This window comes from Leiobunum rupestre, chromosome 2 (genome assembly GCF_980474605.1).
Source record: "Leiobunum rupestre chromosome 2, qqLeiRupe1.1.hap1, whole genome shotgun sequence".
NCBI classification, from domain to species: domain Eukaryota; kingdom Metazoa; phylum Arthropoda; class Arachnida; order Opiliones; family Sclerosomatidae; genus Leiobunum; species Leiobunum rupestre.
The window spans coordinates 84,796,224-84,812,060 of NC_143385.1; the positions used below are offsets into that span (position 1 = coordinate 84,796,224).

The 15,837-nt window shown below is 36.7% G+C and overlaps 1 protein-coding gene across 1 annotated transcript in view; it reads right to left on the minus strand.

The window, feature by feature from the left end:
- Positions 1-15,837, minus strand: part of LOC149959852 (gastric triacylglycerol lipase-like) — a 33,219-nt gene that overhangs the window by 11,070 nt on the left and 6,312 nt on the right. The window contains exons 2-4 of the mRNA XM_090167399.1: positions 5,087-5,291; positions 3,094-3,208; positions 1,554-1,701 (exon numbers count right to left, since the gene is read on the minus strand). Of these exons, the coding sequence (XP_090023525.1) occupies positions 1,554-1,701; positions 3,094-3,208; positions 5,087-5,291 (468 nt within the window). The remainder of the gene's footprint in view (positions 1-1,553; positions 1,702-3,093; positions 3,209-5,086; positions 5,292-15,837) is intronic.

Here is a 15,837-nt window from a genome sequence, read left to right on the forward strand (position 1 = left end):
GACATTTTCCGGACAAATTAACTCTGGTACGATATATCTTGGGCAATTAAAATTTGGAAGACCTTGAACCATCTCTTCAAGGCCAATCAAAATGTATGTCGAAAGCCGTTAGGTTTGGAAGGTCGTTTCCAATTTGAAAAGTGTGCGCCATCGCTTTTGAGATCCTAAATATTTTGATACAAATTTAAATAAATTTTATATTGATAATTAGTTATTGAACATTTTTATTTATCACCTTCTTGGTTTTGATGTTTATATTCCTGGCTTTCTATTGGCCAATTTTCATCGGCTCAGAGCCACTTTTACATAAAAAGCGATGGCGCACACCTTTCTAATTGGAACCGATTCTCTAAGCCCAACGGTTCTGGAGATAAATTTTGAATGACCTTGCGGATATGTTTCAGGGTCATTGAGTTTTGTATCATCTAAAGACTCCCTGCGCGTGCTATACGATCTGAAATTATCTTATTCCTGGGAAAATAGCTTTTCGATTATTAGGTCTGGATCGCTTTTTAGTGGACACCCTGTACATTTCGACAGAACTATTAATGAGATTTATTGAGAAGGAGAAAATCGAGTGGTTAGTCACTCCACGTAATCGGTGTACACGCCCGTATCTTTGTCTATACTAATGAGAGTACGCGTACACTTTAAAGTCTGTACCTTTAACAGTGTTGAGTACGCGTGATCGGTGTACAGTCTATCTGACAGTGATTCGCTCATCGGGAGAAAATAGTTTGAATGTTCAATTTCTAACAAATGTTTTTATAAAGAACTGAAACCTTTGCGAACCATAAGAAGGTCATCGAGCCTATAGTAGCAGGAATTCATACTTCTACTTGGAATGCTTATCACGGCAGATTTTCGTCTCGATGTGGCTGACGTTTTTTTGACGTCACTATGTTAACTTAACAAACAACAACGTGAGAGGGGATTTTTTCTCTCGTAGGCGGGGCCAAAGCCGTCCGAGTTATCTTACCATACGCGAAACGGCAGTATTAGCATTCCAACTAGAGTAATGGATTCCTGATAGTAGTGAAAAAGTGTTGGGCTGATTTCGATTTCAGACGATATTTGTGTAATTCTTACCCCACTTATTTAAACTACGAATTTTTGTAAGAAGGCTTAAAGGAACCATAAAAAGTAACATCTTTTGCAGCCAAAAACGTTTTTCAAACATTCCTCTAGTGCTTAAAATCGTTTTGGTGGTTTTTCGTAGGCCAGTTAAGATGACATGACAAAATATTTCGCGAGTCAAAGTTATTTTTGCGGATCTCCTTAAAGGGAATATAACCTGCAAATCAATCGTTATGAAAGATCCCTTAAATTTTTCCAATTAGCCTGTACAGTCGCGCCAAAGATTTCTAAATCCAAAGGCAAGAGCGGCCAGAGCTGCAAACGTTGGTGCTCCACAGCAAATACCTGAGGTTTTATTCCTTTCAAAACCTTAACTACTGATTTCAGTAGTATAAGCAGTAGATGGAAGTGTATGTAAAGGAAAACTTGATTTACGCCTATATTACATTTTCCCCTTAAAGACTGCATTTATAAACCTTTTCGTTGTATTCTGGTTTCGAAGAGAGTAGACCTATGACTGCTGCCGTCGCCTGCGAGTGACCGATGTAATAGATCTGTTCTTGCCTCGTGTAACTGAGAATGAAGTCGAAAAAGGTTGAAACATCTTCCACGATACCATCGAAGCTGTAACAAAATTAATCATTCTGTTTACTACGCTTTTTAGCTCAGTGTTTGAATCTCTTTGGAAAATTTTCCGGAAATTATCGAGGCCTTTTTTTTCGATAAATTTTCCGTATTTTTCCGAAAAAAAATAAAAAAAAATTTCATTCCACGATTAGTCTAATATATTTTTTGCAAATTTAAATAAAGCGGAATTTTTGCCTCATTTTTTTCGAATCTAAAAGTAAAATTAAACCTCTAGACTAGTTTAAACTGCTTAACAATGTAACGCTATTAATGTTTTGTAGCATGTTTACTGTTATTAGACATTTTATATCGATAAAATGATAAAAACCCTTAAAAACTAATTTTTGTTTCAATTTTTTATTTTTCCGATTTGCAGAAAATTTTCGAATTGCGGAAATTTGTCCGCATTTTATTTTTCCGGAAAATTAACAACTCTACTTTCTACCAATCAATCCTCTTAAAGTCCCAACTACACTTTGATTGTACGGAAATAAAATGTTCAATAAAAATTGGCCGCTTAGTGGCGTCACTAAGGGCGCTAAGTCATGGTGTTACTCTCTGGACAACACTTACAAGGAGAGTACCCGAGGTGTTTATTGACGATTTAGTTCAAAGTCCGCCGTAATGTAGACCTATATGAGATATGAAATTTTCCAAAAGGAGACGTTGCACTACCCATTCGATTTGCCATGGCAACCGATGATGTTTTGACCACTTACAACCAAAATAAGATTTTTTCCTTATTTTACCCAAAATTTGTTACAAATTTACCCTAAAAATGTTTCAATTTACCCAAACTTGATGAAGTTTACCTAAATGTGGTGAAACCGAGAAAAACATTTTCGGTTGCCATAGCAAATCGAATGGGTAGTCCAACGTCTCCTTTTGGGAAATTACATATTTCATATAGGTCTACATTACGCCCGACTTTGAACAAAATCGGTGTGTAACACCTCGGGTACACTCCTTGTTAGTAGACCATGATGGATTATTAATAAACGGAAAGAGAAAGCTTTTATGGTAAGAGTGTCACCCCTTCTGATGATGCGGATTAAAGAGAAAAATATTGATTGCAGAATAAATTATCATTGACATAGTCAAGTTTTTAAAATGGTTCGGAGTTAGTTTTCTATCGCTATTTTAATTTTTATTTGGTCTGGTTTCACCCTGTTTCATTGGAAGAATTGTAAGCGCTTTGACCTCGTTTTCCTCAATTTTTGATATTTCTTAAATTATAGTCATTCTCTAAAAGAATAGCGGATAATAATATTAATAATATTAATAAAAATAATAATAATAATAACTTATTTAATAATTAAAGGAAAATGGAAAGTAAAATATTTTCTAGCTAACTCGTCATACATGAGACCAGAGTTAAAATATACCTACGAAAATTTCCAGTATTCCGGATTGGATGTGGTGTATTTCGTGTGGTCTTGTGATGCTGGCGTTCCCCGGAAATTTCCAAGCCACACGTCATAGCCTGCATCCGCCAAAATAAAACCTAAAGAAATTCAATTTCATAAATTCTTTATTCCCGGGATCTCCCAAAAATGCACTGCCATTTAATCCTAGTTTAAGAAGCTCTTGCAAACTTTGAACGTCAGTTACAAGATAAATTAATATGATCCATAAAGGTGTAATTTAGTTGAAATATTGACTGATGGGAAGATAAATTTACTCCTGTCTATATACTTAAAGGGAATAGAACCTCCAACGCGTTCTTTATGGAAGACCCCATCAATTTCCTTTAATCCCTTCACAATCAGCTTTTATCAGCGCCGCAAGTGTGAAAAGCCATGGGAGGCAGCGGACAATATTGGAACCCTCGGAGGGCGACAGAAATACCAGATGTTATATTCCCTTTAAAGCAACTGTCGGCTCTATCATTGCCACCTGTATTATTAAAAGGCCCCTGTTATTAGAGATGGCCATTAATTTATTCGAATCTTCGAAAAAAAGACTTTCGTGGAGAGCGTGGAGCCATCTGTTAATGGGAACTGAAGCTAAAATTCAAAATAGCGAAATAATAACGTCGTCAGAAAGCCATTATAGAGTATTATATTTAGACCACTTTTACTCTACTTAGTGAACTTTAACCTAAATTACATATCCCATATAAAATATATTGTAAACAATTACTATAATCGAAGTTATTGACAAATTAACAAACGAGCCAATCAACGCGAAGCGTACTTTTATGTCCCGCCTTTTGGGTCAAAATGTAGCTTCAGCATCTTGTTTTGATTTCGACGCTAGCGACATCTGTTGATAAAAAAGGGCTACTTCACCTAGAGCCGGCATTTGCTTTAAGAGATAATTACTATACTACACAATGGTCTAGTTTTGGCCCAGAACGAGATGCGATAAGGAAAATTTGTAACAATGGAGTTGGAAGACGTAAGATGTAGGAAACCAAAGAGGTACCCGGCTGATTTGATTGACGTTGAAGGGGAGGAGCATGCTGGCAGACCGTGAGCGGGATTGGGGGGAATGCTAAAAATGACGGCAACTTACTCATTCTCCCTTAGTATCAATAAATATATTCTTTTGATTGTAAGCAATGAAAACTGTCCATGAAAAGCACGAAGGAATAGTAAGGAGGGGAAATGATTGGTCTGAACTGGCTAGGCAGTGTAATTCCTCTTCCCTGTGGTGGCCGTTAAAATAAAGGGGGATCTCGTGGTAGACTTTTAACACGTGACACGGAAAACTGAACTCAGTGTAGCCATCTATATCTATCGGACGGTGTTTATTCTGATTCTGAAAACAAGAAAAACGCGGAGAGCCAGGAGAAAATCAAGACAAGGCTTATGTATACATATTAAATACAAGAAAACATGAAAAGTTAACAAAGTATAAATAATTAATTTCTAGAACTATGTTAATTGTTTTAGCGCCTTCACAAGTGGTTTTTTAATAACAAAAATCTGAAATGGGAAGGTACCATTATCTTTCTTTTTCTGTTGGGCCTTAGTTATTTTCTTAACTTTTATTTTAAAATAAGTGTGATCCATTATCATGAAAGATTCAAACTTACCACGTGTTTTACAACAGTTTAAAATGTATATGCTTATTAATACCCTTTTCCATTTTTCCAGGGTGCGCCCTGCCTCTTTTTTTCAACTTGCCAGGGCACGACTTGCTTCTATTTCGTAAATCATTTTTCTCGAATAAAAGGTGTGTTAATTTATTATAAATTTTGCCCGCAGGAAAATACCATAACAATTTCAAATCGTTACCTAGGTACAGCCCGCTTCGATCACGCTAAAAATCGAAGTTGGATGTTTATTTATAGCGGCCGGTACAGCCAACTTCGATTCAGCTTCAGTGAGCCTTGAGTGTAATATTTGAAAAATTAGTGTATATCAAACGATCTTACCTAAACTGGAATTAGGTGGATTAACAACCCAAATAGCGCTGGACGAGAAAATTCCGTGAAGAACTAACACAACTGGTTTGGTTTCCGTTGCCCTTAAAGCTTCATTTCTACCCGTGCGAATTCGGTCCAACGTCAGTATGTACCCGTCGGAGGTTATAGCTTTGTGGACATCTACTGCATAGCCTTTGTGGATGATTAGATCAGTCTGTAAAACCAATTAACGTCATGTTTTTACGAAGTCGTTACTGACAGCTCAGGAAGGGGAAAAACAGATTTTTCTCAACTTTATCAAATATTGCTCTCCAAGTCAAGTAGCAAAAACCCAACACTTCGCCAAAAAAAATTAAAAATCTTTAAACCAACATGAAAACCCCGAAAAACCGGAAATTAACACAGGAATTGAATTTTAAAATTTCTAAATCAGTTTCAGATTAAAAGTCCAACTTCGGATTCGTAAAACATTGCCTTGTTTTTCCAAGGGCAAAATATTTATCATGGTAGTTTCCACTTACCACTTTGAATTCACATTTTCCTGTGCAACGAAATCCGTGAAAGACTTTATCAATTACTTACCAGCTACATGTACAGCGATTTCAAAATAATGACCATAAAATATAATAATTGAGGTTCTTAGGCCCAATGTTATTTTGGTGCCCAAAAGGTTACAATGTTATGTTTTCAAAACACCCCTAAATAGTTGATTTTATAAAATAAAAAGTGGTGTTGTTTAACTTGTTAAATGCTGCTCTTACGTCACAAGATCCAGCTTTATGAGTATATTCCTCGCAAGAGCTATTTGCATGCGCGTTTGAAAAAGCTATATTCCTCGCGAATGTAGCTCGTGCTCGTAGGCTTGTAAAAGTAGGAGACTGTGACGTAAGAGCAACATTTAAACAAGAAGGCCACGTTACTTTTTAAAAAGAACTATTAGACAAAACGGAATCGGATGCCCTAGTCAGCCGAGGTGTAAAACCGATCCTATAATTATTAAATGATCATAATAATGCAAGTGAACATCCAATTGACTATTCCCAAAAGAACGAACATGTACATGTATCTATCTCTAGAAATAGGAAAAAAACGAATGAAAACTAGTTTTCTATCGCGAGCCACAAGTGGTAGTTGTACGTAAAATCCAAAATGTTTATATTTTTGGTTCATAAGATAAAGCCAATAACAATAAATCAGTACTAAAAATTTCATAAAATTGGTAGAACCGTTAATTTATTATAACAATTAGAAGTCGAAGTGGTTTTCGGGAATTATTTAATCAATTTTCGGCCGCTGAAGTCAGGAGATACACATACATACATACATTACCATTAAATTTCCGATATTTGAACAGGATTTTAGTTCCACCTAAAGCCTCTTACAGAGGAAATGTTTAAGTTGTTTGTCTGTCGTGAGCTTACGGCGCGTGTTTGGAAAAGTCAACTTTTTAGGCCTAAATATTAGGTTTTTTAAGGAAGCGAAACTTTTGGTCTACGATATAATTTATTGTAATGGTTTCAATAGGTTGAAAACTTCTAGTTCGGGAGAAAATAGTCCACTTCTATATCCTTCTATGACAGTAGAAAGACTCAGACTCCACTCTAAAGCGTGACGTGGAAAATTATCTACGCGCTCTGAAAGTGCAAATTTTCTGGATTTCGGGGAGCGAACTCAAAAATAAAATTTTAATTTGTAAGTTACATATTTCGAAATAAGACATTCAGCGCTTTAAATAGAACTTACATTCATAGAGATATATTGCGTTTGGGATTCGTGCAACTACCACTTTAAGAAGCACAAATGATATAATAAAACAATAAAAATGAAATATTTGCAGTCGAAGCGAAACAATCCGGTCCCTCGCATTGTAACTCTTCAAACACGCATTCCGCCCGCCACAGAAAAGAAAGGAGCACTGCAATTCCGAGATGAAATGTTATCACAATCATGACACAATTCATAACGGTAAACACAATTTTCAGGATAAAGCTCCGTGATAGAGACTGAATGGTTAACGGCACATAGTTTCCGTTCAGAGGAATGAGGACACTGGGGACGGTGACACGAAATACGGTCAGATTATGAAAACTATTCAACCAATTCGTACTTTACTCATACATGGTTACGGCTGCAGATAACTCATACTGACAAAAGTAAATAGGGGTTTACTTTTGATACTGATGATATATATTTTTTAAAATAACGGCATTATATTGGTAAACAACAGTACAATTGTGTAAATGGACTTTCGTTAATATCGTAAATATTTTTCAACGTGTAAGTAGTTTTTTTTTAACTTGAATCGATTTTTTTGCGCCAAAGAGCCCTGGATGTGAGTGAAAAAATAAGTCTATAATATTGTTCCATAAGTTTGTCATTTGGGGAATATTTTACTGAGAGCTAGTAACGGAGTGACGTCATCACAAGAAGAAAATATCCCCCTAGCGAGGCGCTGTCAAAGGCTACGTGTGACGCGTTAGCAAACGGACGCAAAACGGCGACGAAGCCGGTAATGCAGTCTGTCTTGTGAAAAGCTCTCAGTAAAACTTTTGTATGTAAAGAATAGGAAGTGTCACACTTATGTAACAATATTATACACTTATGGTAAAAATAGTCAAAACAAACCAATTTTCGTTTGAAAGCAGAGTATTTTGAAGCTAGGTTCACAAGTAGTATGAATCTCGGTTCACAGTATCGCGGCTACCGACCTAGTTTGAAATGGAATATGGAGGCTGTCTGATTATTCATAATTATCTACGTACAGGTTGAATAACCTAAACTTTCAGCCTAAGTCCAAAATTCGTCTGCTCAGGTATTAAAACAGGTGGCGCTGTTTGCTCGCGAAGTCTGTTTACTCCCAGAACGGTTTCAATCGGATAAGAATATTTCGATGCGATACGTCATCGATATCATTTTTAAGTATGTACAAAAAGGGGGGATGAAACTGAAAGAGGTCATTGTTGTTGTTGCGAATGATTTGTTGGTTTATGCCTGTTGGTTGGCGGGTAGTGATGAACGACAGTTTAATCAATTTAAATGCATTGAAAAACATATTCACCATTCAATTGCTAGAACACATAAAAGCAATAATCTCAGTTCAGATCGGTTACTTCGGATAAGGAATAAGATACCATCTGAAAACCAATTTCTTAGTGGAAGGATTATAAAATACCAGCCGGATCTGACTATCTGTTTATCTTTAGAAATATGAAAATTGTGATCTGATTAATCTTTTCCATTTCTGGCTTATTGTAAAATTTTATAATTTATTTCTGGGTTTCCTTATGTACGCTCCGTAATGTATGTAAGTTTTCAAGTGTTGATTTACTTTAAACGCACTCTCGCCAGCTGAATTTTCTCACATAAGTAGATTTTAGTTCTTTTATTAAAAAGAGATGGCGATGGAGTCTATCGCGACGCGTGCTACGAACTATTACAATCTAACTTCAATCTTTATTGCGAAAGTCGAACCTTAGAGTAAAAGTATATGTGGGAAGGAATGAACTATATGCCCCGAAGAGTTAGAAATCAGTCACTCCAGGGGGCTGAAAATCCTCTCTCCGCTACCTTTGGCTGTACAGCGTAGTTAGAGACACCTCCGCTACTCTCATTGCCGCTACTATCTAATGGGAAAAATTGAAAGAAAATAAGTAGTCCCGAACTCGACGCTAACACAAATTTAGGAGCTTGCGAGAGTGCGTTTAAAGGGCAACGCAAGCTCTGTGGCAAAATAAAGAAAAAGTAACGTGCTTTTAAACCTCCTACACCCCCCCCCCCTCAGTACTGGCGAGACCACGCAGAGTTTACCGTAAATTTCGCACTTTGCATACATATTCACACAAATGCCAGCTCACTTGCGTTGCCCTTTAAGCTACATAAGCACCTCATGGGTAAGCGAATGTATTCGATCGTGTAATTGAAGGTTTTTGAGATAGCTTAGTGGCACTCATTATAAATAAGCAATAAGAAAACGTATGGTGTCAGGCGTGCCTTTTAGTTTGGTGCCATGATCTTGATAGCTCGTGGTGTTAAATTTACTTCGTAGGAGTTCGGGAGTAGCTCTTTTTTCAACAGATGTCGCTAGCGTCGAAATCAAAACAAGATGCTGAAGCTACATTTTGACCCAAAAGGTGGGACATAAAAGTATGCTTCGCGTTGATTGGCTCGTTTGTAAATTTGTCAATAACTTCAATTATAGTACTTGTTTACAATATATTTTATAAGGGATATATATATATCCCTTATAAAATATATTGTAAACAACTACTAAATTATATATAATTTTGGTTAAAGTTCACTAACAAGGAGACGACCCGAGGTGTAACGCACCGATTTGGTTCAAACTCGGGGGTTTGGTAGTTCTTCATGTAACTTGAAACACCCTAAAGGGAAATGTCTCCATAGGCAACCCCTTTGCCATGGCAACCAAAAATGTTTTTGACAATACAAAATGGAAATTTTCCTATTGAATATAACATGGGAATCTGACCAAATGTAAGGGTACCCCTGTAAAGATTTTAATCAACTTCGAACATTTTCATTATTTTCTTGTTTATATTTTCTATTTTTAGCATTTTCAAAAATTAAAATTTTTTACAGGGGTACCTTTAATATTGGTCAGATTCCCATGTTATTTTCTATGGGAAATTTTCCATTTTGTGTTGTCAAAAACATTTTTGGTTGCCATGGCAAAACGGTTGCCTATGGAGACATTTCCCTTTAGGGTGTTTCAAGTTACATGAAGGTCTACCAAACCCCCGAGTTTGAACAAAATCGGTGTGTTACACCTCGGGTCGTCTCCTTGTAAGTAGAGTAAAAGTGGTCTAAATATAATACTCTATAATGGCTCTCTGACGACGTTATTGTTTCGCTATTTTGTATTTTAGCTTCAGTTCCCATTAAAAGATGGCTCCACGCTCTCCACGAAAGTCATTTGTTTCGAATATTCGGATAGATTCATGGCCATCTCTAATAACAGGGGCCTTTAAATAATACAGGTGGCAATGATAGAGCCAACAGTTGCTTTAAAGTATTTTGTTAAAAATCCAAAATACTGTAGCCAAAAATGCAATTGTTTACTTCCATTGTTCCTTGCTGAGCTTCGTTTTTATCGAGCTGTCATCATAGCTTGTACGCTCACCATATAATTTAGGTAGAACTCTTTTGGGCTGGTTCGGACTCAGTTTCACAAAGATATTTTTGTGGAAATTCGTCTCAGTCTCAGCTAAAATAGAAATTTTTTCCGGGCCATCCATTTCTAAGAGGTTCTCAGGTCCGAGTTTTTGGAATTTTTCGTGCGCTTCGTCTCGGGATCAACCCTTCAATAATATATCTTTGGGCTAGACTCGGGCTCACATGCAACTGTAGAATTTAACATTGGACTCGCCTCATCCTTGGACTTCCTACCGCGTGCGAAAAAGACAACCCAAAGTTACAAATAATTATATTTCTCCTTTTTTATCTACCTACATTGAAGCCGTCAGATATCCGCAGAGATTTAAGAATTGTTTTTAAGATGGATTGTGTCTTTTATATCAAAATGTTTAATTTTGGGGGATAAATTACCGCAGACGGACTGAGATCGCTTCACCACCCTAAAAGCAGCTCCCCGAACTCGTACAAGGCTCATAGAAAACCAAACCTTGTGCTCAGTCTCTTCTCAAGAAAATTTTGGGTTATATTAGAAAAAATAATTGTTGGTCCTAGCGCCGTTTCAATAACTTTCATATATTTTTAAAGGGCAACGCAGGGGGCGCTTGGTTTGGAACTATGTTTTCTTCTACAAGTCGTAAGTTGGTTTTCCAAGGAGGATTTGATACCTCGCGAAAACATTATTCTCGTTGGTGTAGCCACGTTGTGCAATTTCGCTCTCATTCGACAATTTATCTCACCGCCAACGAACCCAGAATTTCAGGATTAGCTTAATTAATTTATTATGGAGAAAAGAACTGAGTTAGTTTCCGAAAGTTTGACGTTGATATTTTCGATTTAACAATGTTTTGGAAGAAAATTATTTGCCAATTTATTTCTCTGCCGCTTGGAGCTCTGCGTAACAGATAAATTAACTGACAAAATTTTGATTAATCGTAAATATTTTGGTTAACTGTTTATTTATGGATATTATCCATGGATAAACAACGATTTAACACGCAAAAAATAATTTATATTTTCGGATAATTGTAGGTTATGGATAAAAATAAAATAAGTGGTTAATTTGATTTGGGTACATTTGTTCGAATTTTATTCGTCCGAACAGGATCGTATGTCCGAAAACGTATTTCATTAGCCCGAAATATTTATCACAACTTTTGTTGGTGATTTAGTTGTTCAATTTATGTTAACTTTACTGGCGAATTTCATTTGTTCAAATAATCGTTTGTCCGTTTTTTCGAACATTAGGAAATGGTTGAATGATATTCGAACCCCGTTAATTTTTATCCAAACGGCGAACTCAAGACTCTGCACACACTTGGCCCTATATCCAGTCTCCCTTAACAATTTCCCAATCATTATACGCCGACAGAATATTTATCTTGGTCTTATTTAGTGTTGTTAATTTTCCGGAAAAATAAAATGCGGAAAAATGTTCAGAATATTTTTCGTAAAAAAGGCATCGGTCATTTTCCGGAAAATTTTCCGACTAACAACTTTAGTCTTATTATATTTCTTTTGAATAGTTTTCCTACTTTTTTTGTATAAAGGATCCCATTTGTCAGTAACATCGAAAGCTACTTTCCTCGGCCATTAATAAAGAATGCACGGATTTGCTATCGCGTAAGAACCGCGAGAGGCGCATTTTAACAAAGTAAACTTGTTAAAAATGGTTCTGCTTTTCTTACATGTTGTCAGAATTTATAGCCCGGTGTACCGATAAGAAAAGAACCACACCACCGGAGGCCTATCATCACAATGCCCTACGCCAGCGTCCACAAGCCCGGACAGGTGACAAAGCCAGCATGGTTAGCAGCTTGGAGGAGGTAAGTATTCTGGAGTGGAAAATCCCATAGCGGTAATAAGAACGTCCTTTCCCACCTATTGCTGTTAGAATTACCCAGACTACCCCGGTTAAACCGGTTTTTGGTCGGACGTCAGCTTTATCTGCCATCATTCTGGCTTGATGACGTCCGACCAAAAAGTGCATGATGGGAATTTTACAAAGCCGCAGGTGGCGCCCGACTTTTCCACTCCAGAATACTTCTCTTCTCCGAGGTAGCAGAACCCCACTACTGATGGTCGCTTTTCTTACAGAGGGAAAAGCTATGACAGATAACGCATGCGCAGTCGTTCTTTTATCTATAAGATAATTTACCCTCTGCATGGCCACTTGCGTTGCCAGGGCCGTCTTAAGGCATGGGCTAGGTGGGCTACAGCTCAGGGCCTCCAGCCAGTTTGGGGTCATCCATACCGACTCTACTCTAGGGATAAGGGATTAGTTAATTAAATATTATTTATACTCATTTAATATTATGTATATTTTAGTTACGTCTAAAGTAATTTGACTCATCGCCACATCGCGTATCATACGGTACCAACAATTTCTAAAACCTAACAGCGAGTCACTGTCAGTAAAAATCTTATTTTCAGTAGGCCTATGTTATACTTTTGAAATTAAAAGCTTGGTTTGATTATTGTGTAGTTGAATTTAGACAACGGACATTCAAAGGTTGACCGTTGGGGATCGCAAAGGTCTTAATAAATATAAATTTAGCCCATGGCCCCAAAAGGTCTTAAGACGGCCCTGTGCGTTGCCCTTTAATAGAGTCGACAGCTAAAGCTCATGATTTAGGTCACGTATATTTTAAGGACTCTGTCTCAAACTCGCGTTTGCCTCAAATGTGAGACGAGCCCGTGTTGATATAGCTGTTGTGATCAGCAGTCTTGGCGGCATCTTCTCAAGTGACTTGGCCGCTTCCTTTAATCTCTCACGATCCAGGTTTTAAAGTCATTTTGTGTCAGACGTGATGTCATTTACGAATTATGAGAACCCCACACAGGAGGAGTTGATGGAAAAATACGTGCGATCTGTAATGCATATGTATAAATGATTTCAAGGTCGGATATAACGCGAGTGTTATGGAAATCGCGAAAGCTTCGCGTGGATAAACAGCTAGTGCAATTGTAATAGGGAAAATGAAATTATTCGGTCGAAATGGACGATACCATAAAAATTGCTTAATAAAATATTAATTTTTTCATTCATCAAATGAAATTGATCAGACACTCATAATTCTGATTTGATATAAGCAAACTGAATACGATCCAATGCAATGAATTACATTATATTTATTTTCAAAGCAAATAAAACAGAGAGGATAGCAAACTCTAAAAGTGTTCATTTTAATAATATTTCAAAAGAAAGTACAACATTTACACCTTCGGCTCAATTTTCAATTATTCGATAAGTTTATATAGACTTTGGGTGTATTCTAAGCCTTGGTTTATTTATAGATCCTTATTTGCTGGTAGTGTATGCAGTCGGTTTTAACTAATGAGTCAGTAATGACTTGGTGAATTTGTTCAGTGTATCAAAGATCTTTAACTATCAACCAGCGTTTATACCAATTCAACTACCGAGAAGAAACCTTTCCTCAGGTAGACTAGGAGTTGCGATAAAAGATGTATTGCAATTTCAAGTTTATTTGGCATGCATCAAGAGCTTACCAAGCCAATTTGATGTATAACCCGAGGGGTCGGACACTTGCCATTATTTTGTACAGGATTTTGTAGAGATTTTGGCGATTTTATCATTACATTTTGAAGTGATTTTGGGATTTCAATGTTAATTTACCATAGAGAGAGTTAAAAGATTTTGCGATTTTAGACAAAGTACGGGATTTTGATAAATGTCCGACCCCTCGGTATTACCTTAAAAGCGTTTGTCAGTTAATTCTAAACGCTTATATCATTTGTTACAATTTATACCTGGACTAGGCTATGTAAATGCCAGGTAATTAAGTAGAATAACAACTTATATCTAAAAGCAGGACCATTGTTTTACGTGTGACCAATATAGGATATTTCGCTAGAAATTACTTTAGACAATTACCAATTTTTGTACACTCGTGAAATTGCTGTTTTTTATTTATTGATGTATGTTATAACTAGATTTATTTTAATTGCTATCAGCTAAGTTTTGAAATAAATATTTTCCTAAAAACCAAATAATACGGCTCATTTTCTAACAGAATCGTTTTCGGAAAATGTTGGCTTATAATAGTAATGAATCTTATTTTCATTCGTTATTTTATTGGTGTACCAACCATATTATAAAAATGTATTTTTAAAATAACAGAACCATTAAACTGTGTAATAAATGCAACCAATCTAATAAATAATAAGAGTAAGAAAATTATATAATCAGAAGGAACCAATTTTCATGCACTATTTTATAGCTTTAAAAAAAATTTTGGATAACCTCTCATTCTTCAGAAACTGATTTGCTTTCCCTTCGTGGCTATATAATATAAATATATTTTATTAAAATAACGGATTTAACTATAAAAATTATAAAACCTAATAATGTAATTAGAGTAAGAAAATTATTAATTAGAAGAGCCAGGATTTCATCGTCCAAATGCAAGCCAACCATAACCACGTGATAACTTTTTGCGTCAAAAATGGAGCTCTCCTATTGGTCCGTGACTCGGGAATAAAAATTCGGAAAAATAACGTCGTCGCCGATTAACAGGAATCGTTAAAACGTCTCTGCACCGCGATTTCGATTGCGAGGATCGCCAAATAAACAGCTCGCTAAATTTGAATCGCTAAATTGCGATCCTGTTAAAATTAACAGGAAACGCAAAACGTCTCAGCACCAGGCCCTAAGATCGCACCTGTTTCGACACTTTACAGTATTAGGGTATTGTTAACAGAAGTTTACCGAAATCAGTTTATCTCAATTTTTGCATTTATATCTTACATTCTTACAGGGCTTCTGGAACCTTCTATCGCTGCATCCTGGTTCCGCAATTCAACCCCAGAGCGGCTCATTGGCCATAGACGCCGTTGACTGTGTGGTCTTTGGGTTGTGGCGTTCGGAATGTTGCGGAGAAGAAGAGCTCTGTGGATCGAAGGCTTTCACTGACATCCTCACAGTCCTCGAGAAAAGATGTCGTTTCTAATTTAGATAATTGAATTTCGAATTAGCCATGACTTCGAAAAGAATTAAATTATGTGTGCAAGAAAGTATTCAAAAGTCCAAAAATATGGGCAATGGCACACGCACTGTTACCAACCGCTCCGCTTACTTCGTAGCAAAGTTCGTCTGCCTTAAATGACGAAACGGAAACGTAAATAGTGATCGTCTGGGCGAATTGCGGGTCACAAAAGCAGACAGTCTCTCGCTTCTTGAATATTCTTTAGAATTGCACGCTTCCCCTAAGATACTATCCGTCCACGATCGAAGGAAGGATAACTCGAAGAACAGCGGAGGGGCGTGCTTTCTATCCCGCGAAACAAAGGCGACCAGGGTGCTTACCACACATCATTCATTCTTGCTTATTGCATTTTTGACCTGCGCGCGCCATGCCTCGTAACCTTTAACTTACGTTGTTAAGGACTGTTCGCAAAATACGTAACGCTTAACAATAACTTTTCTAACACCTCCTCCCACTAAGACTGATAATTTTAAAGACCATCACCCTTTTAATTACTTAACAAATACTCAAACACTCTTCAATTGTAATTGTACCGTAAATCCTAAAATTATTACATAAATTAAGACAATGGTTTTATTGTTCTAATTCTAGAAAAGGAAGATT